General features: G+C 37.1%; 1 protein-coding gene across 1 annotated transcript; it reads left to right on the top strand.

The window, feature by feature from the left end:
* The first annotated feature begins 5,009 nt into the window (after positions 1-5,009).
* Positions 5,010-18,510, top strand: sdhc (succinate dehydrogenase complex, subunit C, integral membrane protein). Its single transcript, XM_030159526.1, has 6 exons — positions 5,010-5,102; positions 6,059-6,118; positions 8,660-8,761; positions 9,237-9,298; positions 17,881-18,044; positions 18,249-18,510. Exons 1-6 carry the CDS (start codon positions 5,086-5,088, stop codon positions 18,351-18,353), a joined length of 510 nt encoding a protein of 169 aa, XP_030015386.1. The 5' UTR covers positions 5,010-5,085; the 3' UTR covers positions 18,354-18,510.
* Positions 18,511-27,606: the final 9,096 nt, after the last annotated feature.

Below are 27,606 nucleotides of genomic sequence, written 5' to 3'. Positions count from 1 at the left end.
ACACAAAGCAAAGTGATCACAATACCTCCTGGCGGAGGTAATTACTCAAATCACAAACAAACTAGACTGATCGTGCTTACAGCGCACATGCTCAGTTACACTGGTTTTATACTTATAGAAAACAAAAACAAGCCACAACTGTAACTACTGAACCAGGTTTTTTCAGGTTCACTTTTCTACTAGAGTTTTTTGGATGCCATCTATGAATACAGAGCAGTGTTACCAAAATTATTGTGTTGTGAGCTAGAAATAAAAATAAGTTCCTTGAGTCAGACTACCTGTAAGACAGTCCAGGACTCCATGCCTACCTATGTCCTCCCATCCCAGACTCTATGCTAACAGTCTGATATATTTGTATAACTGTGTATGAATGAATCACAGTGAGCCTTTCTGGACACATTGTTCAGAGTGTGAACACATGCCACTTCCTGAAAGCATCCTGGGAAGTTGGAAGCATGTCACCTTGGTAACCAGCCAATCTCACCTGTACTGGTGTGTGAGTAACACTACAAGACATGCATCTGTTTAGTACCATGGACTATTCCCACCTGTGTGTGATACAGCAGATTGTAGTGGCATCGGTGTAATACTACTGCCTACTACCTAATGCCCTCTGTCACATCTGCATTGCATTATGGGATATCTATGCTTCTGAAGTGTCCAGAGTTTGAAAAGTGCGGTATTTACTCAGAAACAGTACACAATAGGGGTTTTTCATGCATGACCTGGAAATGTTTTTTTAGCTACTGAGTTTGTGTATCTTTTCTTCTGGTTTACTTGTCAACAGTGGCTGAGGCCACATTGAAGTGTCACTGCTGTGTGTCCCAGTGTACATCGAATAAACAAAGGCAACTATATTTAGGTTTTCATGGTTTTCTTTCAGATTTAGTTGAGAAGAAGAAATGGGTGGTCGCAATTCCTCAAGATGAGGGGCTGAACTTCAGAATCCAATCAGGAAGTATGCTGGTGTGTAACAGGTGTCCTGAACACCAGCATTTATGAGAAGAGGATTAGCAGGGAAACATCAGTGGTACTGTGAAGGGAGTCAAGAGGTTAAAACAGAGTTTTTCAACCTTTGGGTCGGGACCCCATTTGGGGTTGCCTAGAATTCAAATGGGGTCACCTGAAATGTCTAGTAATTGATAAAAGTAAAAATAAACAAACCTATTGTTAAAAAATATATGGTGAGTTGAGAGAGACATTCCTAATACATAAAAGACATGACAAATTCTGAAGCTGAAACTGAAGCACTGTGGTTCTGTTTATCTGTCAAATGTTCATTGTGGTCAGTTTCAGATGCTGCAGCTCTTTCATAATTCAGAGTTTGAGTTCTTGTTTGTTCACTATTAATTGTCAGCCTTGTAAATCCAAGCCGGACTGACTGTACATATCCTGACCAAGGAAAGTCAAATTCTCACTTTGTGCAGTAATCTACACCTGGCTTTTCTGCCTCCATCCATAATAATATACATTATATAGACTAAATGTCATCTAAAATGAATGTTTATTTACAACACGGTATAGTAAACTATTACATGATCATAAAGAAATTAAGCAAAATTTAGCAAAAAAAAAAAAAAAAAGTCTCTGTTTTGAATGTCTGGGGTCACAAGAAATTTGTGATGTTAAAATGGGGTCACAAGGCAAAAAAGGATGGAAACCACTGGGTTAAAACACCACAGTCCTGCACCAGGTCGGGTACCCAATGGGTAACCTGCAAAAACATGCAGGGACTGATTGAAAAATTTTTTTTTCGCGGGTACATGCACGGGTAAAATTAAATGAAATTGGGGTGGGTAGCGGGCAAGGAAGTGTAATAAAAATGAAAGATTCATGGATGAAAATAATTTGCAGGACATTTAATGATAATGATCATCTAATTTGACCATGGTTGATCCACAGCTGGTTTGTTTTATTGTGAAGTGAGCTTCACCTCAGTTTATCCGCCCACAGATGGCATTGAGCAGCACATATTAGAGATTTATTGATGGCATGTGTTTTAGCCAAAAATAAAGCCCTTAAAAGTGAGTTACTGTGTAGACAATGTGTGTAAGCACAGGCCGGGTTGGGTTGCGGGTCTAATGTATGCAGGTATGGAGTGTGTGGTTTGGACACGAAAAAAAATGCGGGTAGCGGGTCAGGTTGCGGTATTTAACTTTGTGGGTACGGGCTGTTTACCCTACTTTTAACCTTTTGATTCCCTTCACAATACCGCTGATGTTTCCCCAAAATTCCGGCTCCGCAAACATACTTCCTGATTGGATTCTGAAGTTCGGCCCCTCATCTCCTAGCTTTATGCATATTTATGGTACTTGACTAACCTGTTTCTATCTTATAATTTAATCATGCTGTTAGATGTAAAGCACTTTGGGCTTCTTTATGTTATGGTAAAGCGCTATATAAATAAACTTTGATTTGATCTTGATGAATTGCGACAACCCATTTCTTCTTTCATTCACATCCAACCATTCACTCTTACTCGTCCCTCTGCAGTCTGTCACACACACTCTAAACATGTTTACATTACATTACATTGTGGCTACAGGTTTGGTTAGAGAGTAGCTGTTTTTTCACCATGTGGGAGAACATGTGATAGTTTGTAATTGTTAGTAGCTCTGTCAGTCATGTGTTCCACTGGCCACACATGAGAACACTGAATTTGCAAATGCTGTCTTCTCAAGTAAATCTGAGGGTAAACCATGAAAACTTAAATATGGTTGCCTTTGTTAATTCGATGTACTTTGGGACACACAGCAGTGACACTTCGATGTGGCCTCACCTACTGTTGACAAGTAAGATGGAAGAAACAATACACAAACTCAGTTGTTTCAAACTGTTTCTGGTTCATGCGTGAAAAACCCCTTTTCACATACTATTGGTTTCATGCTATGGTTTGAAATATTGTATGTTTTATCCAACTACTTAGTTGTTAGTATATGTTAGTAGGGAATTTTGGAAACCATCAAGTTGGTTTACCAGAGGTGAAAAGATGGCTGGTGATACTGGGATGTGACTGTAATAAATGACTTTTGCACCTTGCACACATTTCATAGAACCATTTAAATATGTACGGATGTGAGACTGAATGCTTGTTTGTCTGTCCGCCCTTCCACCAGTGGTAACCAGAACAGGCTCCAGTACCTTCCAGGTAGGCGACTCATGGTTCAGAAAATGGATGGATGTATGACTTAAATGTTGTTTCAGTGGGTGACATATTAAAGTTTGTACTAGAGCAAGTTCTGATTTAGAGGGAAAAAAACTGCCCTAAAATATGTCCACAACTTTAACCTCTGGCATGACCTACTTTCTAAAGTAATGATGTCACATAGAAGTGATATATGATGAAATGCATTTACAGGGTGGGGAAGCTAAATCTGCAATGAACATTTAGTTGTTTTTTCTCAGCAGGCACTACGTCAATTGTTTTGAAACCAAACATATTGATGTCATAATCATACCTAACACTATTATCCATACCTTTTCAGAAACTTTTGCCCATATGAGTAATCAGGAAAGCAAACGTCAAAGAGTGTGTGATTTGCTGAATGCACTCATCACACCAAAGGAGATTTCAAAAATAGTTGGAGTGTCCATAAAGACTGTTTATAATGGAAAGAAGAGAATGACTATGAGCAAAACTATTACGAGAAAGTCTGGAAGATACTATTAAAGAAGAATGGGAGAAGTTGTCACCCGAATATTTGAGGAACACTTGCGCAAGTTTCAGGAAGCGTGTGAAGGCAGTTATTGAGAAAGAAGGAGGACACATAGAATAAAAACATTTTCTATTATGTAAATTTTCTTGTGGCAAATAAATTCTCATGACTTTCAATAAACTAATTGGTCACACACTGTCTTTCAATCCCTGCCTCAAAATATTGTACATTTTGCTTCCCCACCCTGAAGAAACAGATTGATTGGCTTTTAAAATCCTATATTACAAAAGGGAAGTAGACTCTATTTGTGTGTGTGTGTGTGTCTTGGACACCAGACCAAATCCAGAAAGAGCTAACTGCTGCAGTTCGGCAATCATATGTATTTTTGGTCAAGGAAGAAACTAGCAAAAACGGCAAGTTGATAGGACCAATGTTTTGGGAGCTATTAGTAATTTTGTAATACAATAGCCTTACAATCACATTGCTATGCCCAGAATCATGTGAGCACTTGGGCACTGATTGCTGGACAAATGTGGTACAGCATACATCAGGGGTGCCCAATCCTGATCCTTGAGATCTACTATCCTGCATGTTTTAGATGTATCCCTCTTGCAAAACATCTGATTCAAATGATAAGTCTATCATCAAGCTCTGCAGAGGCCTGATTATGACCATCAGGTGTGTTGGAAGAGGGAAACATCTAAAACATGCAGGATAGTAGATCTCGAGGACCAGGATTGGGCAACCCTGGTATACATGAATACACAACAAATATTTGTTCTGGGGACTGAGATGCTGCCCCTCAGGGTCAGGATGTGGATTTTAAAAACACCCCCCCTTTTTGCATCCCACCCTTGGTATTATCAATGACAAAGTCCAGGATCTAGAACCCATGGTTTCCCACAGGTCAATGCGCTAGTATAGTGTTTATTATTCTTACTAATAGAGCCTTTGTTTTTTGGGGGGATTTTGGGGCAAGTATTTCCTGATATCCCAGGTGTTCATCTTGTGACTGTTGTGTAGAAAATATGATAGTCATTGAATTACACCCATCACTTTTGTATAAACTCATCTGCTCTATGTATCTTCCCTGTGCTAAGATAAGTAGATAAAATAGAATAATAAAAAAATAATAATAAAATAAAATAAAATAAAACTAATTCCAGGATCTATCCCTTTATGGATCTAATTCAGTATTTAATTAGTTCGTTTTTGGCCCAAGCCTGACCCCTCCCACCAGGTTTCATGAAAACGGATGTTATAGTATTTGTTTCATCCTGCAGACATTCAAGGAAACTAACCACACCTATGAAACTGTTTTCCTCCTCTCTGACCGCGTTTGACCTTCTACTTATAACCTCGGCTGCCTGTGACGTATGGCAAAAACAACAACATCCTCTACGTCACTTCCTGTTAAAGCTTCTTAAACATGGCGTTGCTCCTAAGGTCAGTACTTCTATGTTACGTTATTCTCAAACTTTATGTGATTTTCGGATTTCCATCTTAATTAGACACCTTTACAACGTATTTACGTTGTGTATTAAGACAGCAGACGTTTTCCCTCGGTCTATTTTTCCTCCTTTATCGTAAATCTTTCGCGACATAGGCGCTAAGCTAGTATTAGCTAACGGCTAAGGTAAAGCTAATAGAATGTGGACTTTGGTTCAGGAGCTGTTATTAAGCACACAATAGACGATTTATTTATTGCCTCTAAATTTTTCTCTGTTGTTTTTCAGGCTGACTGAGTTGGTTTGTTAATCGAATCAATTGGTGTGACTTGGTTTCATCTGATAGCTTGTACTTCGCAAGTATTTGACTCGTTGTGTCCTTATGTTAGAAAGCAAGAACCAACAAAGACATTATTGAACCTAATGCACAGAATAAACCACATACTGCTTTCTGCTAATAAAGACGAACATATCCATTAGTTGTAACAGTAGCTACTAGACTGCGTTGCTTAGAGTAGTTATCTAAAGTGGCATTATGTTTTCCTCGGAGCTCTCGCTCAGATTAACATGTATTATCCTGTATTTTTCTCTGTTATAGTACTTTAGTCAGAATGATGAGACTGTGTAACTCTAGTTTAGAGCTATAATGAAAAATAAGCTGTCATTTGTGTGTTCAAGTGTTGTGACTTTGAACTTTGACTGGCCTTTTGGATTATTATAAATGTCAAACAGAATATAATTAGCTCACTATTCTGATGGTTTTCACACCGTGTTGCCAGAAATTATTCATGTTTTGTCTTTTTTTCTGCTTGTTACTGATTATTATTGTTTTGTTCTTTATCACTTAGTATGCGTTCTAAATCCTGCTCCCACATGGGCCTGTACAGGTTAATAGCATGTCATCTTTTTTTTTTTTTTTTTTTTAATTTCTTGTCTTTTTATCTTTGTTTGTAGGACGTTGGCCCGTCAGGGTGCCTGTGTCTCCAGACCACAATACACTGTCCTCTTCAGACAGTAAGTAAAAGCAAACAGTCAGTGGGTATATTCACATGCATGTTTCTGTTCCACTATTATTCTGAATTTAACAGGAGTCATGTAAACAACATATTCTGGCTTTTTTCCAAATTGAGTATTCTAGAGCTGTACAATATATCGTTTGAGCATCGTCATTGCAATGTACATGTGTGCAATAGTCACATCGCAGGTCCTGCAATGTAGGAGGCAAATGAACTCAACGTGTTGTCAACTAATTTCGCCAACGCCAGTTATCTGGAATTATCTTGGCTACAAGAAGGATGAAACTGAAATGCGTTCTGTGTCGACGGTGCCTTGCACCTATTGCCACAACGAGAGGAAACACAACTAATTTGTTTGACCATTTACTTTGGCACCACATAGCTATTGTATCCTCCTGAGTAGTTTTTCGTATCGCAATATATATCGCAAGGTTAAAAAACATCGCAATATCAGTTTTTCCCAGTATCGTGTAGCCCTAGAGTATTCTCTTGCCAAGACATGTGGAATATACCATTATTATGGTTCTATGAGGATTGTTTGGATATGCGTACGATACATTCAGAATATGCTATGTTTTACCTCATGTTAACACACATGGCCCCTTTATATTGTCAGCTGGATTTGGATCAGAGATCATTTCTGGTTGAAATGTGTGCTCCAAAGACACATTCACACCGTCAGGGTTTTAGATATGCACCAACTAGGGCTGGGCAATTCATTGAATAAATTCGAGTAATCAAGGTTTTACTTTCTGAATACTTGTTTCTCTAGAGAATTTTCTTCCTCAATAAAAATTCCAATTCACACCCTTTTTGCTGCTTTTAATATACCAATTGTCAATGTGTTTCTCCGATTATTTATGTCATATAGTTTTAGCAAGGAAAGTTTCTTTTTGAATTATGTTTTGTCTTCATGTCATGTAGCAAGAAAACAATCCATTAAAATCATAAATCGTCAGTAGCTTTAAAAAAAAAAAAAAATGAAATATATATTTTTTTGCCTATATCATCCAGCTTTAGTACAGACATAGAAAAGCTGACCTTCTCGGAAAGATGGAAAACTTTGTACGGACGCATGTAAAGTGGAATATTCATTTTGATTTGCCTTGTAAACGGCCTAATAGGAATTTTAGCTTCATTCAAAATGAGGGCTGGAATATCTGTGGAATAATCTATGACCTGAGCTTCTTTATCATTATTTAACTCTTTAAGTGCCAGACAGTTAAGGGGCTAATAAGCCTTAAAAGTGCCACAGAATTTGGCCGTTTTTCAGTAGTTCGCGTCGTTTTTATAATATTTGAAGAATCCTGCAGGAAACCGCTCGGTAACATCCGACCGATTGCTGATTGGATCCAAAACGCACCGGACGCAGCCGATTCATTATTGATCGTAATTTGCATAAGTTATAATAATAATAATAATAATAATAATGATCTTTATTTATATAGCACTTTTCATACATTAAAAACTGTAGCACAAAGTGCTTTACATATCAGTTTAAAAATCAGTACCGCCCCCCACCCACACCCACCCACTCACCCGCACACACACATATACATGCAAACCCACATATACATGCAAACCCACAAGCTCACACATACTTAAGAAGACTGACTGAGCACGGGTAGACCAGAACAAAAATGTACAAGTAAAGTAAAACATCAATTTAGGAGGCGCTGTCTCAGGGAGCCTTCCGCACCAGGATGCAGCCGCCGACCCCGGCGACCAGGCACCAGCAACACAGCCCCGCATCCTAACTAGTGGGAGAGGGCCAACTGGGACCCCCACCCACCAGAAAGGAGCGGACCCCAGTGAGAGAAGGCGCCACAGCCCCCGGAGTCCACAGCCACCCCCCGGCATGGAGGGCTCCCTCTGATGAAACACCGGAGAATAAGAAACATTAAAAAGATATAAAAATATTATTCGGTCGCGTGACCTCAAATTCCCGTCTGCTTGGTCTCAAAAGGTGGACACAGACGGAACGTCATCGAAATGTGAGAAAGAAATGGGGGTGGATGGTTTGTTTGTACACAAATGTGGCGTGTTCTCCAAAGCCGATCTGATCGGCCCGTGGCACTTTACAGGTTGTTTTCGTAAAGCCGATTTAATCGGCCCATGGCACTGAAAGTGTTAAAAAAGCATCTGAAAAGGATTTTAATTCATAAAAAAATGTAAGGCTGTATATCATTTGATTTGGATTTCATGATTTGTAATTTGATTTGCATTCTTATTATTTTTACTGTAGTTTATTATTTCAGTTATATTGTATTTTTAATTCTTTTTTCTTTTTTTTTCCCTGTGTATTGTTTATTTCCAGGGAGGTATTCATATAAGCCTTTTTTGGCTTCTAACCTCTCCTGCACAATGATGTTACTTGTTTGAAAGTTGTTTTTTAAATTTTCTCTTGCTGTTTTATAATGTGCAAATAAATAAATAAATAAAATATTTTGTGCACGTAAACATAGTTAAACTAATGAAGTGTCTCTTCTCTATTGTGAACTACTGCACTTCATAAAATGTATTTGTCTCTTTGTCACAGTGCTGCTCCAATGGGAACGACAGCTAAAGAGGAGATGAACAAGTTTTGGGCCAAAAATGCCAAATTAAACCGACCCATGTCTCCTCATCTCACTATCTACAAGTATGTACTGTTCATTATACGCACTACAGTGAAGTATCATCTGTCAGTGGTGGGAAATGGTCTAAAGTAAAACCTGAGAATGAAATCATCCTCTCCATATGTGATTTGGAGTTTCAATTTCAGTTTTTCAAGTGTGCCTCAAATATACAGGATCACATTTTCAAAGTGGAAAATTCTGTTGGTTTAAAAGGTGGTTTAGAGATCAAGGAGCCTTTCTACATTTGTGAGTTTCTGTGACGCAGGCTATGCCACCATTACACGAACAGCTCATACTTTAGATGCATTTTGTGAAATAAGCACTTTGCAGTTTGCCTTGCAATTTTAGCGACTTAGAGTTGGCATTACTCCTAGTGAATAAAACTAAAAGCACTACAGCTGAGAATTAGTGTCTCCAGTGTCAATAACTGCTGATAACATTCACTTGTGTTCAGTTGCTTGCCTTGCTCACACATGCTCTGTTTTCTATGTGTTTTAGATGGTCCGTCCCCATGATGATGTCCATCACGCACAGAGGAACCGGGGTTGGACTCAGCGGAGGTTTGTTCTTTATCACTTACTTATTCACTGCCTTTAAGTACTGACAGTATTGCATATTCAACTGCAGACTTGATAACAGCACAGTCTTTTTCTTTTTGTGTTCAAATACTGAATTACAGTTATTCTGCTTCAGCTGCCAGTTTTTGATTGACCTTGAAAAGCTCTTCAGGCCATTTAGTCCATCACTATTGATTTCTGCTAAGAGCATTTACTGGAGTTACAAAACTGAAGTTGTCCAATACAATTAATACCTAACTGTGAAAACACGTGTCTCACAATGAACTGCTAACAGTTTTCAGTCATTTGTCTGGTGCAGTGTTAGAGTTTGTTACTGTGGCCTGTCGACCCTACATAGCAGGAGGTGCAGAAGCTGTTTTTCAGCTCTGTTTACATGTGAATGGGTTCAACTATTGCGCCCTCAATTAGAGCTGCAATCGATTAATCAACTCAAAGTGATCCAAAAAAAATCATTCAACCGCAATTCTCCTGAATCAGAGCTTTGTTTCCTTCATTTCTCTGCTGTTAAACAGTGGTTCCATTGTTGTGTTTCACACAAACGCTTATTGTGACGCAAAGAAGCTTCAATTCAGGAAAACTTCAAAAAATATTTCCCTTCAATCAATTTGAGTCGGATCAGTTGAATCGTGAATTTTTGCATTCGCTTCAAGCACCTAATCAATTAATCGGTGGCAGCTCTACCCTCAATTATCATCAATACAGAGACACAACAGACATGTCTTAAAGATTTACTTTTTCACTAAAATGATGCAATTAATCTGTATCTGTGAAAATCCAGAGTAAATACAGGATGAATAAGCCAATAGATGATCAACTAAAAATAAAATGTTAGACATAAAAGAATAATAAAATTAATATATAATCTAACACATAAATATGATAATGTACCAATTGCAAAACTGTTGACGATGCCAATATTTAAAATGACATTTGTTCGGTAGCTGCTGATAATAGCAGTGTCACTTTGTGTTTTTTTGTTTTACTGATACATAGCCCTTTTTGACACAGAAATCTTCATTATAAATGTAAAAGAGTTGCTATTTTAAAGTGTTTCGGCTCTTCATCACATTATACTTTAATGACCACAGACTTAAATATACACATCAATGGAAAAAAAAAAAACCTAATATAACAGATACAACAGATAAAAGCTGTCACTGCCGTCAGTGTAAAGACATCTGTCAATACCAGTATTCGTCAAGATCAGCAGATATGGATCAATATCAACATGAGACTTATATATTGGTATATTCCTGATGAAATATGCCAGGGATGAACTTTTTTTATGTATATATAATTTTTTTAAAATGGGAGCACAAACTTGCAGGGCTAATATTCTTTTGTTTGTGTCTTTGTACTGCTCTTATTTATAATGATTAGCCATAACATTCTGACTACTCACAGGTAAAGTTATATTAATGTTGATTATTGTTACATTAAAGTTGTTTCAGAAGGTGGGATATATATTCAGAAGCATGAGAACATTTAGACCTAGAAATTAATGTGTTGGAAGTAGAAAAATAGGTAGCACGAGGATCTGAATGACAAGACTGCCAAATTATGATGGTCAAATGACCGGGTCAGAGCATCTCCAAAACTGCAGGTCTTGTTGGGTGTTCCTGGTCTGTAGTGTTTAGTACCGTGCCAAATGTGGTCTAAGGAAGGATGTCCCAATTTCAGTCCAATCAAGCATCTGTTAGATCTGCTGGACATACAAATCCAGACCCCATCTCACAACTTACAGGACTTATTAGATCAACTGCTAATGTTTTGGTGCCACACTGCAAAAATCTAAATCTTACCAAGTGTATTTTTCTCATTTCTAGTCAAAATATATCATCACACATAAAATGAGACATCATCACCTGATGAGTAACTTTTCAGTGAGATATAAGAACTTATTTTTGGACAATAGATCTTGAAAATCTTATTTCAAGAAATCTTACCAAGATAATTTTCACTTGTTCCATTGGCAGATTTTTTTGCTTGAATTAAGCAAAAAAATCTTGAATGAAGCCAAAAAAAAAAAATCTGTCAATGGAACAAGTGAAAATTATCTTGGTAAGATTTCTTGAAATAAGATTTTCAAGATCTATTGTCTAAAAATAAGTTCTTATATCTCACTGAAAAGTTACTCTTTAGGTCACAGGTGTCAAACATGCGGCCCGGGGGCCAAATCTGGCCCGCCAAAGGGTCCAGTCTGGCCTGTAGGATGAATTTGTTAAATGCAAAAATTACACTGAAGAAATTGTCATTCAATGGTGTAAAAGTCATTTTAATTCAGGTTCCACATGTAGACAAATAAGATGTCAATTGGATCAGACCAGTAAAATATTATCATAATAACCTTTAAATAATGACAACTGCAGATTTTATCTTTGTTTTAATGTAAAAAAAGTAAAATCACATGAAAATGTTTGTATTAACAAACTATCCTTTTACAAAAAATGTGAATAACCTGAATTATAAACATCCTGAAATGTCTTAAGTGAACTAAATGCAATTTTACCAATATTCTGCTTGTTACTTAATGTTTTGTGTATTTGTAATTATAATGTAAGTTGTAATGCACATGTGTAACTGATAAATTGATAAACCGAGGCAGAATATTGTTAAATTGCACTGGTTTTTCTTAAGACATTTCAAGTTGTTCATGTTATTCAGATTTTTAAGGAAATGTTGTAGATGTAAACATTATCATGATGTAATTTTACTTATTTCATTGCTCTTATGTTACTGTTCCTGCCCACTTGAGATCATATTGGGCTGAATGTGGCCCCTGAACTAAAATGAGTTTGACACCCCTGCTTTAGGTGATTATGTCTTATTTTATGTGTGATGATATATTTTGACTAGAAATTAGAAAAATGCACTTGGTAAGATTTAGATTTTTTCAGTGCAGATACTCCAGCTCACCTTCATAGGTCGTATTAAGTCCTTGTCTCAGATAAGAGCTTGTTTTGACGGGGGGGGGGGGGGGGGGTTTACACAGTATTAATGTGCATAAATTTCCAGTTTTCTTTACCTAGACATTTCTGTCAGAGTACTTGTCACTGCAGACTCTCTAGAGTTAAATTCCCATTTGCTGCCTATGATTTCAAACCCACTGACAGAAGCCGTAGGAGCCAGATCCACATTATTACCACTTCACCTGTTCATGGTCACAATGTGGCTTTTGGAGCAGATCAGTACATTTCCATTTATTTATTAAAGCCCTGAAATAGTACAGAAATGGTGGGAAAGGGTAGTCTATCATTCATATAGTAGCAGTACTCTCAAACATTTGATGAGCTAAAATAACATCCAGAATTTAGTTTTGGAGTTCCCCCCTTTAATGTAAAGACTTATGGTAAAGTTTAAAAACACCAAAGTCAGCAGATAACACTCAAAAAATCCTCAGGTTTTGGATCAAGGATGGAAAGCAACTAAATAATATTACAGTGATCTTAGAAGTGGGAGGAAATAAGACAGCATTAAGTTGACTGTGCTTGGAAAAGAGAGATTTGTGTATCATTTAAAGTGATTTGTAGAAGTTCCAGCATATTGTCAAGAGATTGGAGAGTGAAGCTTATTGGGTTTAAAATCTTTCACCAGTGCTATTGGACCAGGAGCACAATACACGGACTTGGGTTAAAAGAGTGTTCAGCCGGCTGAAAATGTGGTGGGAAGGAGGGTACTCTGGTACATGCACTATGGACATGCCCCAAGATCAATGAATTTTCTATGAAGATTCACTGTTCCATCGCTAATGTCATAAAAATGCAGTTGATACTCTGTCTAAAACATTATCTACTTGAAGACTGAACATCTTTATCTGCTTCCTTCACTCACTGACCAGACACAGACTACTGTTAGGACTGGAGAACAGATCACTCTTAGGAACTGGAAGATGCCTGGGGGGCCTTCCATTTACAGGGTTCATACGGGGGCTTGAAATCCTTGAAAATACTTGAATTTCAATGTTGTGTTTTCAAGGTCTGAAAAGTGCTTGAATTTTAGTTGAAGTCCTCAAAAGCGCTTGCAATTATAACTGTAATGTGATTTATTTATTTATTTTTAATATTAACTCTGTCAGGTTAGATGCCAAGCCTAAACCACTTACAGAGAGGTGATTGATTTAAAAAAATAAAACTTTATGTCAAAAAAGGAAATTCCCAGGTGTTCTCAGGTCAACTCCAGGTACTGTTTTTTTACCTTAATCTTTGTCTTGGTGCGAGTGACTGAAGAACGCCAAGTGTCTTCCCTTTTTTTAGATAAAGTTTTGTGCTTTCCTTTAATTTCTAAACTTTTTGCTATTATGAAACGTAATTTTTGATGTTATCGCATAATACAATGTACATCGTGAGAAAAAGTGAGAAAAAAAAAATTAGTATATCTAATCCTATAAATATGTATTTTACCACAGTGCTAAGGTGCTGTGCTGGAAAAATTTGAAAAAACCCTTAAAGTGGTTAAAAAGTGGTTGCATTTGACCTTGAAAAATGTGTCCGAACTTGGGGTGGGCGATATGGGCAAAAAAAAATCTCAATTATTTTTTAAAATTTCCCGATAACGATAATTTGACGATATCCTTTAAAATGTGAATTTCTTTTTTTTTTTTTTTTTTTTTTACAAAAAATGCTGTAAAACTCTGCTTGCTTACAAGGACATCTATGGATAAACACAGCGTTTCAGAACAACAACTCTTGTTTGTATTTTTTTAAGTGCTTCATACATCGTCTGCAAACATGGGGGGGGGGGTAGTTATATACGTGGGGGTGCAGTCCATAACTAACGGAACCCAACACTGGGGTGAAACAAAAGTGAAACCTATCATGCTTTCAACGTCCGACTCCTGGCTTCTATTCCTCTACTATACAGCGGATCTGACATGAAATTTTCACAACTTCTAACTTGTATCCACTGGACCCCCTCCACATGAATTTGTCACTTTTACCCCCCCTTTATGGCACCCCAGCTGCATATAACATTATTTTGACCGACATCAGTCTGGTCAAAACCGAACCATTTCCAGACTAGTTATGCGGACCCACGTCTGCTATGAAATCATCCGCTAAAACAGGAAACGCCTGCATGTTTCCTCCATGTGAGACCATGTTGTGTTTTGGCTGCTGTCAAGTCACCACAAGACTGAATCCTGTCTGCTGATTGGCATCTGAGGCATGCATTCAGCCAGTGAGGACTTTCATACACCTCTCCTTTGCCATCTATGCACTGTCCATTTGTTTTCTTTTTGAAACAGTATGAATACTCGATAATGTAAAATTGCACATCGTCAAATCAACATTCATGATATTATCGCAGGCAGTATATATCAGCCACCTGTAGACCGAACCCTGCATTTAGGACTCTGTGGCTGTATTAGGGAAAGTGGGTGCATGCATAAAAACTGTTCTAGGTAATGTGACAAAGAACTGACAAATATTCAGTGGGACTTGTTTATTTCCGTAATCTTCAATAAGATGATTTGAAATACTGTGTTTATGAGTGTGAGAGGGTTTGATTTGGATCAGCTACTGTTTTGGAGGGTTGATGGGGTACTCAGGTGGAAATGGAACCATGTTTTTACCTGAATCCATTTACATGTATGACTGTAAAATTGCAGTCATGGTATTATAAGATTAACAGCAAAATCCCTCTTTTTCCAAATCTGGCTTTAATTTTTTTGTTTCTTTTTTTAAAGCCAGATATCAAATTTTCCTTATCTTATTCAGAAGTACTGAAAATATTGATTATGAAGTATCTCATTTTTATATTAAAACAACATATGATGCTTGCTGGCCTGTCAACCCTGAATTATTATTAAATTATATATTGAAACTTCTTAAACAGTGTTTTGCAGTCATATTGATTATTAGTTCAGTGTACTGTTTTCTGTTTTCTTTACACGCATAAGGACTATGGATCGATTCAATGTTTTATTTTAGAAGTTGTCTGTTGGTAAGAAGTCTCAAAGGGCATTTCTTCAGCGTTCGTTCATTTGACTTTTGGCAAATGGAAGGGGGGAAATGAATCTTCATTTACCACAGAGGTTAAAAATAACTTACTGATGGAGTGGTTGTCCAATTTTCATTTAGTGTATGATGATGTCATCTCAGTTCCATGATGTCATATAGGATTTAGATTGGTTTAGTCCAGAATATCCTTAAGCCTGCTCCCAAACTCCTCATTATACAGATATATACTGTAAATATACCAGAAATTCCAGCCATTCTTCTGTCCAAGATTTTTATAACCTCTACTTAGTTTTTCACTTGTTAATTACTGTTTTACATCTATCAGTCAATCAAATTTTAATTAAATAGCTTTACATCATAACAGGGCCAGATTCAGCTGTGCCACAGGGACACATTTCATGTTCAATAGTCTTTGTGTTTAAACTAAATAACTTATGTCTATGTTTAATACATAAATGAACAGGTCTCAGTAAGTACTTTCACATGACACATAAAATTTGGGGGTAAAAATACTTAAATTTCTGCTGCGTGGCACAGGGACTCAAAATGAACCTAATTTTTTGTCACTTTATGCAAATGTACAAAACGTGCTATTCTCATCATAAATGGATCCTAAATGAAACATAGGGATTTAGCTCTGATGTTAAACTACAACTGTGATCAATATTGGATACAAACGTTTAAATGATAAGTTTTTATGAACACAAATCTGTTGTGACACGGGGACAGCAGTTTGTACCTTTGTTCAGTATCTGAATAAAAGACTGGAACTAAAACACTACAAATATGATCATAAACTTTACAACTGCAGTGATATATACAGATAATAGCAGAGCATATTTGACTAATAATTAGATTGTACATAACCTTTCTATATTCATGTAGTGTTGAATAATTAATTCAACAGATTCACAGACTGAAAATATCACTTAGACAAGCAGGAAAAAATATGATTAATGTTAATAGTGTATTTACATATTTGAGTCCTTTTTAGGTTTCATTTTCTATTGATTATATCTTTTTTTTCTATAAGTGATACTGAAGTTTTGTAAACAGTTCCATAAAATAGAGTTCTTAAGCTAAGAAGTGAGCCTATTTGAGAAATGATAGAAGAAACTTTAATTTTTGACACTGATGTTCACTTTGGCTTGATCTGACCCTGCAAAAGTTCTCTCATGACACTTTTCATTTTGAGCTGGTCTAAACCAGACCCTTAAGCCAATTCACAGACACTAACAGAATCCTCCAGGAGTAAACACTTGGTGACAGTGGAAGGAAAAACTACCTTTAACAGGTGGAAGAAACCTGGAGGATGAACGTCTGACATGAGCAGTTGTAGTTAAACAGGGTTCCCACAGGGTCTTGAATTTACAAATCTACATTTAATACCTTAAAAAAGTCTTTAAAAGGTGTTAAATGTGATAAGGTAGGTCTTCAGTAGGGATGTAACGCTTACCGGTATAACGATAAACCGCAGTAAAATTGCAGACAGTATTACCGTTTAAATTCTAATTATCATGATAACTGTGTTTGATTACCACACTTTTAGGGGAAAAACGCATATGTAAAGATCTGCTTTTATGTCAAATATTCGAGTATAGTTTCAATTTATTACAATTTTAATTGCATATACCAAATATTTGGAACCAATATTCACTTTTAAAGTCTTTGAAAAGATTCGTTAAGCATCTTTGTGTTATTTATGCAATAAATTAAATACATTTTTCAAATTGGATTTTACATTTTTTTGTGTTTTTTGTCCTTTTGTGTTGATATAGTCGGTTAAAGTGAAAAAATAATAGGCAGTTGATATAAATGAAGTTGTGCTGAAAAAACAGATACCAAACATGGGTATAGTAAACATTCCTTTATACAGTATATAAAGGCAAAATCAAAAGTCCTGAAAAACGGACAAAATAGGCTCAGAAGGTACATTGTACCTATTGTTTTATTTGGTTTTTTTTTTGGTTTTTTTTGGTTTTTTCAAAATACGTCTTGGTTAAATTATTTCAGTGTGTGTATTCGTACTTTTTGAACATGTTGAGCACAATTTCAACAATACCATGATAATAGTGATAACCGTGATAATTTTGGTCACAATAACCGTGATATGAAATTTTCATATTGTTGCATCCCTACTCTTCAGTTATGTTTCCATAAACTTGTTGGCTGTATTATGTTTAAATGGCTGTTAAATGTCCAAGCCGCAAAGAAAGTAATGTTAGTCGACTCAGTTCCAACCCGACAATTTGTACTGAAATCAGGAACCAGTTATCGCTCACTTTGCAGCCCTCTGTGAGAAATGACTCAGAACGGTGGGAATCAAGGCGTTGGAGTAAATAAATACATTTTCCTAGATTCTAGGAATCATGCATTTTTGTCAATATGGCTGTGAAATGGGCATTAAATTCTGTTCTAAGTAGTCTTAAAAAGGTCTTAAAATCTTACGTTTAATTTGTAGAAACCTGTAGGAACCCTGAAACTCCCTTTAACAGGCAGAAACCTGGAGCAGACCCCGACTGGAGGATGGACGTCTGTCATGACCAGTTGGGGTTAAAGATCTCCAATCATCCGGTGTTCACTCTTCTTTCTCCTGTCTGTGTCCAGCTATTTCAGCCTTCGCTCTGGCTGCGCTGGTATTACCTGGAAATTACCCCTATTATCTGGACCTGATCCATTCGCTGTACATCGGACCCTATCTCATCGGGTTGGCAAAGTTTGGCATCGCCTTCCCCGTCTCGTACCACACCTATAACGGCATCCGCCACTTGGTAAGACATGTTTTTACTTTGTTTGGAAAAGTGCCTGGATGTCTCGACTCAGAGGTTTTAATTTCAGATGTCAACGCAACTCACAGCGTTTTTTGTTTTTATCATATTCGCCTTTTTTTTTATTGTCAAAATAGATCTTATTTACCAGTTTATACGCTGATGCAGAACCTTCTCTTTCTCTTTTCTCTTTATTATTTAAATCAGTGGTGGGACATCGGAAAAGGCTTCAAAATCCCAGAGGTCTACCGCACCGGCTACACAGTTATTGCTCTTTCCGTCATCACCTCCATCGCTGTTGCTTTCCTCTGAGGACGTCAGAAGACATGAGCAGACAGTGAAAGAGTAAAAGGGGATGTGGACCGGGTGCACTGTTGGAGTTTTGTGTATATGTTTTATTCTGGCCTCTTCTGGCTGCACTTCATCAGAGTATTAAATAAAGGATTATATAACGCTGGATGCATAAAAAGGCTGTGGTGATGTGTTATTTCTCTGAGTTACAACAACGGTTTTTCATGTTAATAGGAGAGGAGATACAGGCATCTGTAACTGCAATATTTTAGTGCCAGTCAAGATCAAGTTTGTGTGTGGAAGAACATTTCAACCATAATGTAGGGAGAAAAAGCCCAGTAAATCAAAATGAATTCTTATTTTTATGACTAATAATGACTCACTATCTCAAAATCACAAGATAGTACTTCAGAGCGTTGTAGCATCTCTTTGTAGAATAATAATGAATAAATATTTCTGAAATGACGAGAATTTTCCAAAATTACAGCTTCTCATTTTTTGGGATATTTTCTCAAAATAGTAAAAAACCTTTCTCAAAATAACAAACTGATGGTTCAAACAATGAGACAAACTAACATCTCAGTGAGAAACATTCTCAAAATGACTTAGCATCTTAAAAGAATGATGAACTAAAAAAGTATCTCAAAACAATGAGAAATTGGTATCATAATGCTTAACTTTTTCAACATGAAAATTAAGTATCAAATAGATTAGCTTTTCAAAATAATGAGATTTTCCCAAAATAGAACGTTCCTAAACTAAGTTAGCATCTGAAAATAATGAAAATTTCTTGAAATAAGCTAGTGTCTTAGAATAATGACAAACCTCAAAATATTGATTTAACACCACCAAACCTTTAACAAATGTCAAAAATCACTAGATATTTGTTGAAATCAGTATTTTCAGATATTGACTAACTTTAGGAAAGCTGCTTATGTTTTGCTTTGATGAGCTTCCATAAATATGCGACTTTTATATGAGTGATATGAATATTTCTGAATATTTGCCATCACTACATAAACTCAACATGGATTTAAGAGACAAGAAAATATATTAATCATGTTTGATGGTTGATGTTTCCTTTGGAAAACTGTATTAAACACTAATTCTAATTAGAAGAGATGTGTTTATTTTTTATCTGACCGGCTGATCGGTCATGAGGTAGTGTGAAGACACTGTGTCCGGCGTCGTCTTCATCGTTGTCATTAGATTAGATTATATTAGATTAGGTAGAACTTTATTGATTCTTTGGGCAGAGCCCTCAGGAAATGAAGGTTCCGGTAGCAGCAGAGCAAAGAATGTACACATAAGAAATATGACAAGACAAAAGGAAAGAAAATCAAAATAACAATAGCCAGAAAAAAGTGAAAAACAAGGAAAAAGTTGTCTTGGTGCTGCGGATCAACTGCAGAGGCGTCAGTGTCCCACGGCACCAGAGTCTTGCGTCCATTAGCAAATTCCTCCAACATCTTCTGTGATGAAACTACTGTTTGGATTCATTTCATATTTTATATGAACAGTTCATTAACCTTGAGCTGCTGAACACACTTGATTATCCCCCTTGGGGGATCAATAAAGTCTGTCTTATTGCATCTGTATCTTATTTGGGACAATGTCTACAAAGTTTATTCATAGTTTTGAGGAAATTTTGATTCATGACAATTTTTTGAAATATTAAAAATGTCCTTTTCCTTATAATGGTCCATATTTTGATGGTTTATAAAATATAAATGGTTCCTGATATCAATATAGTTCCTATTGGTCACTGATAGTAGTCATGTGGTCCTGTCAGATGTCCATCCTCCAGGGGTCAGGGTCTGCTCCAGGTTTCCACTGTTAAAAGGACGTTGTTCCTTCCACTGTCACTACTCACAAGTCTTTGCTCCTGGAGGATTCTGTTGGGTTTCTGTAAATTGGCTTGAGAGTCTGGTTTCGACCGGCTCTTTATGTAAAGTGTCATGAGATGACTTTTGTTACCTCTGCGGGGAGGTATTGTGATCACTTTGTTTTGTTTATTTGTTTGTTTGTTTGTTTGCAACTTTACAGGAAAACTATTCCAACCACCTTTACCAAATTGTCCCCACAGATAGGCCTAGGCCCTGGGACCAACCCATTAAATTTTGGGCCAAGTAGGCCAAAGTTCAAGGTCACAAAATCTACAATTTTCCTATCTCTCATCATCGAGCAATTTTCAAAAATTCATTAAAAAAAATCAAAACGACTCCGGTTAGCCTCCAATTTGATCCACCCGTAGCTTAGAACAATATCTTGTATCTGGCACAAAATTGTCCACATCCACTGTGGAATGTGGACTCTGTGGACATTTACATTTAACACTGAAAATCCCATTTACCACACATTTTTCATTAAAACTCAACAAATATTGATTGGAACTTAATAGAATTTGACAGACACATGACTGGTACCAAGCTTCAACTTTTTCTGCTGTATGGAACAACCTGGAAACTGTTGAATTTAAAAAAAATAGTCGATCCACACATGCACACCTTTCAGGGTGCTTGACGGAGGTTTGCGTTCTCTGAACCCTTGTTATGATTTGGTGCTATATAAATACAATTTGATTTGATTTGATTTGATATATGGACTTTGATTGAGTTAGTTCAGTTCTCCTCCATTGAAATCTCCACCCACTTCTACTGGTAGATTGATCTCCTGCATCCAGACCACAGGACTGGAACATAGAGACAGAAACTGACAACCTCACACCTTCAGCTGGGGGTTGATTCAGACAGAACATGACGCTGACATACAGGGATACTGGAACTATATATATATTTTTAATATTACTTCTGTTTCTTCTCGTTGCTGCAGTGAGTTTATTCTCATTAACACAGTTGGAGTCTTTGTGGTCAGTCTGCAGCAGAGTGCAAAGTGCAGCTAATGTGGCCCAGTTTAGTTCTTGTTAAGCAGAACCAGTTCCTAAAATTAGACACGTCCTAAATGCTGTATTTGATATCATTTGTCTGATCCTGCTGTTTCCTTGTAGTTGCCCTGTGTGTTGGACTCAGCCCAAAGCAGAGGCTGTGTGTTGTTTGTGTTTACTGGAATCTGTGTTTGTGGCTGCTGTCATTCATGTTTTACCATCTCCGAGCCGGCAGCTGCTGAGATGTATTTTTAAAGTGGTGGGGGAGGAAAAAAAAAAAAAAAAAAAAAGCAATGGGGCTGAAATGCAGAGAGGCAGCCCCGGCAGTGGAAGCTCCTCGATGTTTGCCCGCCTCAGGCCTTACCTCCTGTCGAGGCGCACAGGAGACGCTCCCCACACCACAGCAGCTTTTGTCCTGCAGTGTGAATAAAAGCAAACTGCGATGTAATGTCAGATCCAACTCCATTTATGTCGGCTGCAGGAACGACTGTGAGCTCACACACGGGGAGTGAAACGACAAGTGTAGAACGTGGGGAGGAAGATGCACCCATACTGTTTCTGCATCAGTACCTTAGAAAATGTGTCTGTTTAGATCAAGTGAACGTACGCTGAGGAACAGCACCAGCGTTTAGGTCCAACTAAAGTGACTTAGCAATTTGTCAACGGTGGCTCGGAGGTAGAATGTTTGTCAAATTGATTCTTTTTGAGTTTGTTGATGGAGGATTTATTCACTGGTGAAGAAGTGTTCAGAGTCTTCACATGAGAAATGGACTACTGAACACACTCCAAGTAAAGACTCTGCAGTCAACACCTTATTACAGGGTTCCTGGGGGGTCTTAAAAAGTCTGAAAAGTCTTGAATTTACAAATATGCATTTAATACCTTAAAGTGTTTAAAAGGTATTGAATTTAGGTAGGTCTTCAGTTACACTGTAAGCCCAGACTTTGTATTTACTAAAATGCTTTAATTACAAAGTACTTAAATGATTTAAGTTTTATTACATTACTACAAAATGTTCAGTATATTCTGCTAATTTGTAGACATAGTCGAAAGTACGAAGAAGTTTAAGTAGAATGGATTTAAATCAGTAAGTTTTAGTCATGACCACACCTTTTTATTTCTGCATTGCATTGTGGGTATTGGGCATGTTGTTGAAAATGTGTTCTTTTTCTGTGCAGGGGTTCAGCGGGGTTGTGGTGTTAGTGTTAATTTGGACTTAATGTGTGTGTGGCAATGTTTATTGGCCTTTTTACCTCCGCCAAGGAGGTTATGTTTTTGCCAGGGTTTGTCTGTTTGTTTGTTTGTTTGTTTGTTTGTTTGTCTGTCCGTTAGTGTGCAACATAACTCAAAAGTTATGGACAGATTTGGATGAAATTTTCAGGGTTTGTTGGAAGTGGGATAAGGAAGAAATGATTAAATTTTGGTGGTGATCGAGGGGTGGGGGGGCCCACGGGGGCGGCCACTGATCAGCCTTGGCGGAGGTCTGCGCTCTCCGAGTGCTTCTAGTTGTGTTTGTTTTTGTATTTTTGTACAGCTGCACCATGAGTCAGAGCCAGAGGATGAATAATGGACTTACTATTTGTCTATAAGTTTTTTTGAACAAGACAAACACTAAGGACTTATCAAACTAGAAGCACTCGGAGAGCGCAGACCTCTGCCAAGGCTGATCAGTGGCCCCCCCCGTGGGCCCCCCCACCCCCGATCACCACCAAAATGTAATCATTTCTTCCTTATCCCATTTCCAACAAACCCTGAAAATTTCATCCAAATCTGTCCATCACTTTTTGAGTTATGTTGCACACTAACGGACAGACAAACAAACAGACAGACAGACAAACAAACAAACCCTGGCAAAAACATAACCTCCTTGGCGGAGGTAATTAAAAGATCTCTCTGTACTGACAAACTACAGTGAGTTAACTACATGCCTAACTTCCATCCACACTGTATAATAGTGATTGAACTTTTGGTTCTTTGAAGGGAGCCGTCCATAGAAAAGAGCCATTCAAACACCTGGCTCTTTATGTTTTTTGCATTAACTTGAAACACCAATGTTTTAATGACTAAATAGGCTACATGTGATGATTGACATTACATTTTAAAGGTGTTTAATTAGTGCGGCAGTAAATATTATTCATTCATTTTCTTAACCCGCTTTATCCTCACTAGGGTCACGGGGGTCGCTTGGAGCCTATCCCAGCTACATAGGGGCGAAGGCGGGGTACACCCTGGACAAGTTGCCAGTTCATCTCAGGGCTGAACATATAGAGACAAACAATCGCTCTCACATTCACACCTATGGGCAATTTAGATTAACCAATTAACCTATCAGTGCATGTGTTTGGAAGGTGGGAGGAAGCCGGAGTACCTGGAGAGAACCCACGCAGACACTGGGAGAACATGCAAACTCCACACAGAAAGGTCCCACCCCCTGTCGACTGGTGTTGGAATCGAACCCAGGACCTAAATATTATCTTACCGTAAAAAAGAATAGTTAGTTCAAATGTGTGGGCTAAATCCATGACATGAGAGGTGACATTAGGCAAATGCTGGAATTGGACCAAAAACATCACAGTACATTATGTGGACTAGTCTACTAGTCCACATAATGGACTAGTAGACTAGATTATAATAATGGACTAGTAGACTAGATTATGTGGACTAAAAATGAAGAAGAAAATAAAATATTTTCTTATGAAATAACATTTTATTCTCCTCAAAACAAGAACAATAAATGTGTGTAAACATATGGAAAAAAACTCCTTTTTCTTTGGCTCATTACTCACAGGTGCTCACTCACTCACTCACTCTCAAACTTTTCTCCGGTTTCGTCCAGTTTTCCAGCTCCTCCTCCTCCAGTCTTCCAGCTCCGCCTCCTCCAGTTTTCCAGCTCCACCTCCTCCAGTCTTCCAGCTCCGCCTCCTCCAGTTTTCCAGCTCCGCCTCCTCCAGTATGCCCACCTCACACTTCAAACAGTTGTTTTTTTGCTAACTTCTTGCCATGAGACGTGCGCAGTGAGCGAGCACTCTTTTTTTTCTGTTCGAACATTCTCTTCCTGCCCAATGCCTCTCCAGTGACGCTAAATTGACAGGCAATCGGACACTCCCTTCTTCAAAAAAAAAAAAAAATGAACGGCTCTTTACAAAGACTCGGTTCCCATCGTTCATTTCAAAGAACTGTTCAAAAGATTCGATTCGTTCGTGAACATCACATCACTAATATTAATATTAACTAATATTAAGTTGAATAATTATACTAAGCCATTTATGTTGCGAAAGAGTTTAATTTAAATCAACTTGGAATTGAGTGCAATTAACTGATGATATAGAGTCTAATGATTAAACAAAGCAAAAAATTTAAAATTAAATTAACTTGGCATTTAGTGTGTTGTACTTAAAATAGCAATGCCAATCAAATCAAGCATTTAAGTTTAATACACTCAAGTTTTCATTACTCATTACTTACACTTTTTTAAGGCAACGGGTTACTTCAGATTTTTTAAGTAAACTCGATTTATCCAGTCTTACAGTGTATGTTGCCATAAAGTTGTTGGCTGTATTATGTTTAAATGTGTCCAAGCTGCAAAGACAGTAACGCTAGTCGACTCAGTTCCACCTGTTCCAACCCGATATTCCTAACATTGAGCCCAAACCACGTGCAGACATTAGAAATCTGTCTCTAAAGGGCTCATATTTATCTACACCCACTTTTCTTAGTCTTTGGTTCATTTATTTGTGCATTTGGACTCCAACAGTTCATACGGTTTGAATTGGACCCCTCCAGCTGCTGCAAAACTATCTTTATATTCATTTGGGCTAAAATTGAGTGGGTTTCTGCAACCTGTTTGAATTCCTGCTTAATTTGTTACGTTTTATAACTAGTTACGTCACGACATTTGCACATATAAGGTCCAGACTTCAGACGAACATTTCTCTGAGTACGACATAATTGTTTATCAGCAGCAGCGGTTGTAGTCCATACTGAAAATATGTCCAAACTTGGAGCCCATTACCTAAAATGTTCAGTCGTTGGTTGAAGGGGACAGAGCAGCACAGCCAACAACCTGGAGGGGGCGGGGCCTGAAGTGGCTCATGTGCATTTAAAGGGCCAGTGCTCCAAACCACCTTTCTGGTGTCATTACTGAGAAATAGGGTTGAAGATGGACCTGTGGAGTTGAATTAATGACGAATTCAGACCCAAGCAGAGCATTTACAGTTTCTGTAGACCACAGGGAAATGTTGGAAAATGAAGAATTCCATTTAAAAAAAGCAAAATATCACTCCTTTTTATATATACTTCTTGGAATTTTTTTTTGTCACTTATGGGTGAGGAGCTAAAGATGGTAACTTCATTAACCTTGATTTTCTACATAACAACAATTTTTTTTTAAACATTTCACAAAAGTAATAAAGTCTTTATATGTCCTCCAATAACACACTAAGGTTGAATTTTTTAATTTCAGAGTTTTTCTATGAGTGAAATATAAAGAGTAAAGGTTTCACGGTCTTGTGTTTTTTTTTTTGTTTGTTTTTTCATTTGAGGAGTTAAATTACAGGCAAAAAGCGTGTTTTAATACAAGCGCTATTGAACATGTACTGACTAAAATATTACTGAAAATGGAATAGTAATGCGTTACACTACTGTTACAGCAAAAAGTAATCCGTTACTCTAATCTAAACCCACTTTTATTAGTCTTTGGTTCGTTTATTTGTGCATTTGGACCCTAATAGTTCATACAGTTTGAATTTGAACCCTCCAGCTGCTGCAAAACTATCTTTATATTCATTTGGGCAAAAATTGAGTGGATTTCTACAACCCGTTTTAATTCCTGCTTAATTTGTAACGTCTTACTCCCAACACTGGGAAAGGGTCATATTTAAGTCAGAGAAGGACATATACTTTAATTATTGAGGAGACTCAGTCGACTAGAGAACATGGATGTCGGAGTCGTTTCTAAAAGTGTCCATCCGTCTGTAACACAATCCCAGAGTTCCAAACTAAAACAGGGTCAGCAGGGTTCAAAAAAGTCTCTGTTTTAGGGAGGTTAACCATTGGAAGAGTGAGAATGCAAGGTGTAAATTCAACAAAAATATGCATTTTAAAACAAAAATGTATTAGTGTGATTGTAGCCTTGTGCTCACAAAAGTGACAAGGATTTTGGAAATTAAACATCATTACATCTGTTGATGTTGTGTGGTTACGACGGTGTATTATGGCCACGAGTAAAGTCATAAAATCTAGTGATGAAACCCATAATTTTATGTGAATGAAATCATAATGTTTTGAGAATAAAGATATAATATTATGTGAGTAAAGTCATAGTTAAAAAAAAACAAACATAATTTAACAAAAATAATGTTGTCGTTTTATGACATTAAAGTCATCTTATTTTGAGAATAACGTTGTAATTTAAAAACAGGTGGGAAAAATATAACTTACAAGAATAAAGTCGTACCCACTCTTCGCATAATGGAGAACTTAGAACATTTTGTGAGGTTATACTTTCATTTTTACTTTTATGTATAGTTTATACACAGTGAAATACTGAGTCTATTAGCCCCGCCCACCATCAACACATCATTAATCGTCCAGTCCAACAGAAGTGAAAGTTGCTGTTTTGCTTGTTGTGTTTGCTGTAACTGGAAACTCTGTCATTGACAAGGCTTAAGGCTTACAGTTTATAAATTTATGACTTTTTGTCACACTATTGCAAATATATTTTCAAAATATTATGACTTAATCTCATAAAAGTATGACATTATTTTCATTAAATTGAGTTTTTTTTTTAAAAATATTACTTTATTCTCATAAAATTATGACTGTTTGTATTCAACTGTATTCTCATAAAATGACGGGTTTTATCTCAATGCTTTACAACTTTTTTCTCGAAGTGAAAAGTGTTTTTATTACGTTTGCCAAGGAGGTTATGTTTTCATCAGGGTTTGTCTGTTTGTCAGTTTGTTAGTTTGTTAGTTTGTCTGTTAGCAAGATAACTCAAAAAGTTTTGGATGGATTTTGATGAAATTTTCAGGAAATATTGATACTGGCACAAGGAACAAATGACTACATTTTGGTGTAGATCGGGGGGGAAGACTGATCTACCTTGGGGGAAGTCTGCGCCCTCTGAGTGCTTTTCTAGTTTTCTTATGTGGCCCTAATGCACCATTGTATGTAACAATACTTTGTGTATTTGTTTTCCCTGAGTTTGTCTCTGGGGAATGTTGGATTGTACCTTGTGAAAATGTGAAAATACAAAATAAAAAGTTAATAAGGAGTAAATATCATCATTTTACCCTGTTATACAGTTGACCTCAGAAGTCATTAAGTATTCTTACATTTTATTTTTTTTTATGCTTAAACTGCTACAAACATTGGATGCAACCACTGCGA

Source organism: Sphaeramia orbicularis, chromosome 17, assembly GCF_902148855.1.
Source record: "Sphaeramia orbicularis chromosome 17, fSphaOr1.1, whole genome shotgun sequence".
In the NCBI taxonomy this organism is placed as follows: Eukaryota; Metazoa; Chordata; class Actinopteri; order Kurtiformes; family Apogonidae; genus Sphaeramia; species Sphaeramia orbicularis.
This window is presented reverse-complemented; position numbering and strand designations above follow the sequence as displayed.

Bases quoted from the DNA above. Each gene is read 5' to 3' on its own strand.
- sdhc (XM_030159526.1), top strand. The intron at 8,762-9,236 runs GTATGTACTGTT...TATGTGTTTTAG, and splicing joins CCTCATCTCACTATCTACAA to ATGGTCCGTCCCCATGATGA. The intron at 9,299-17,880 runs GTTTGTTCTTTA...GTCTGTGTCCAG, and splicing joins CGGGGTTGGACTCAGCGGAG to CTATTTCAGCCTTCGCTCTG.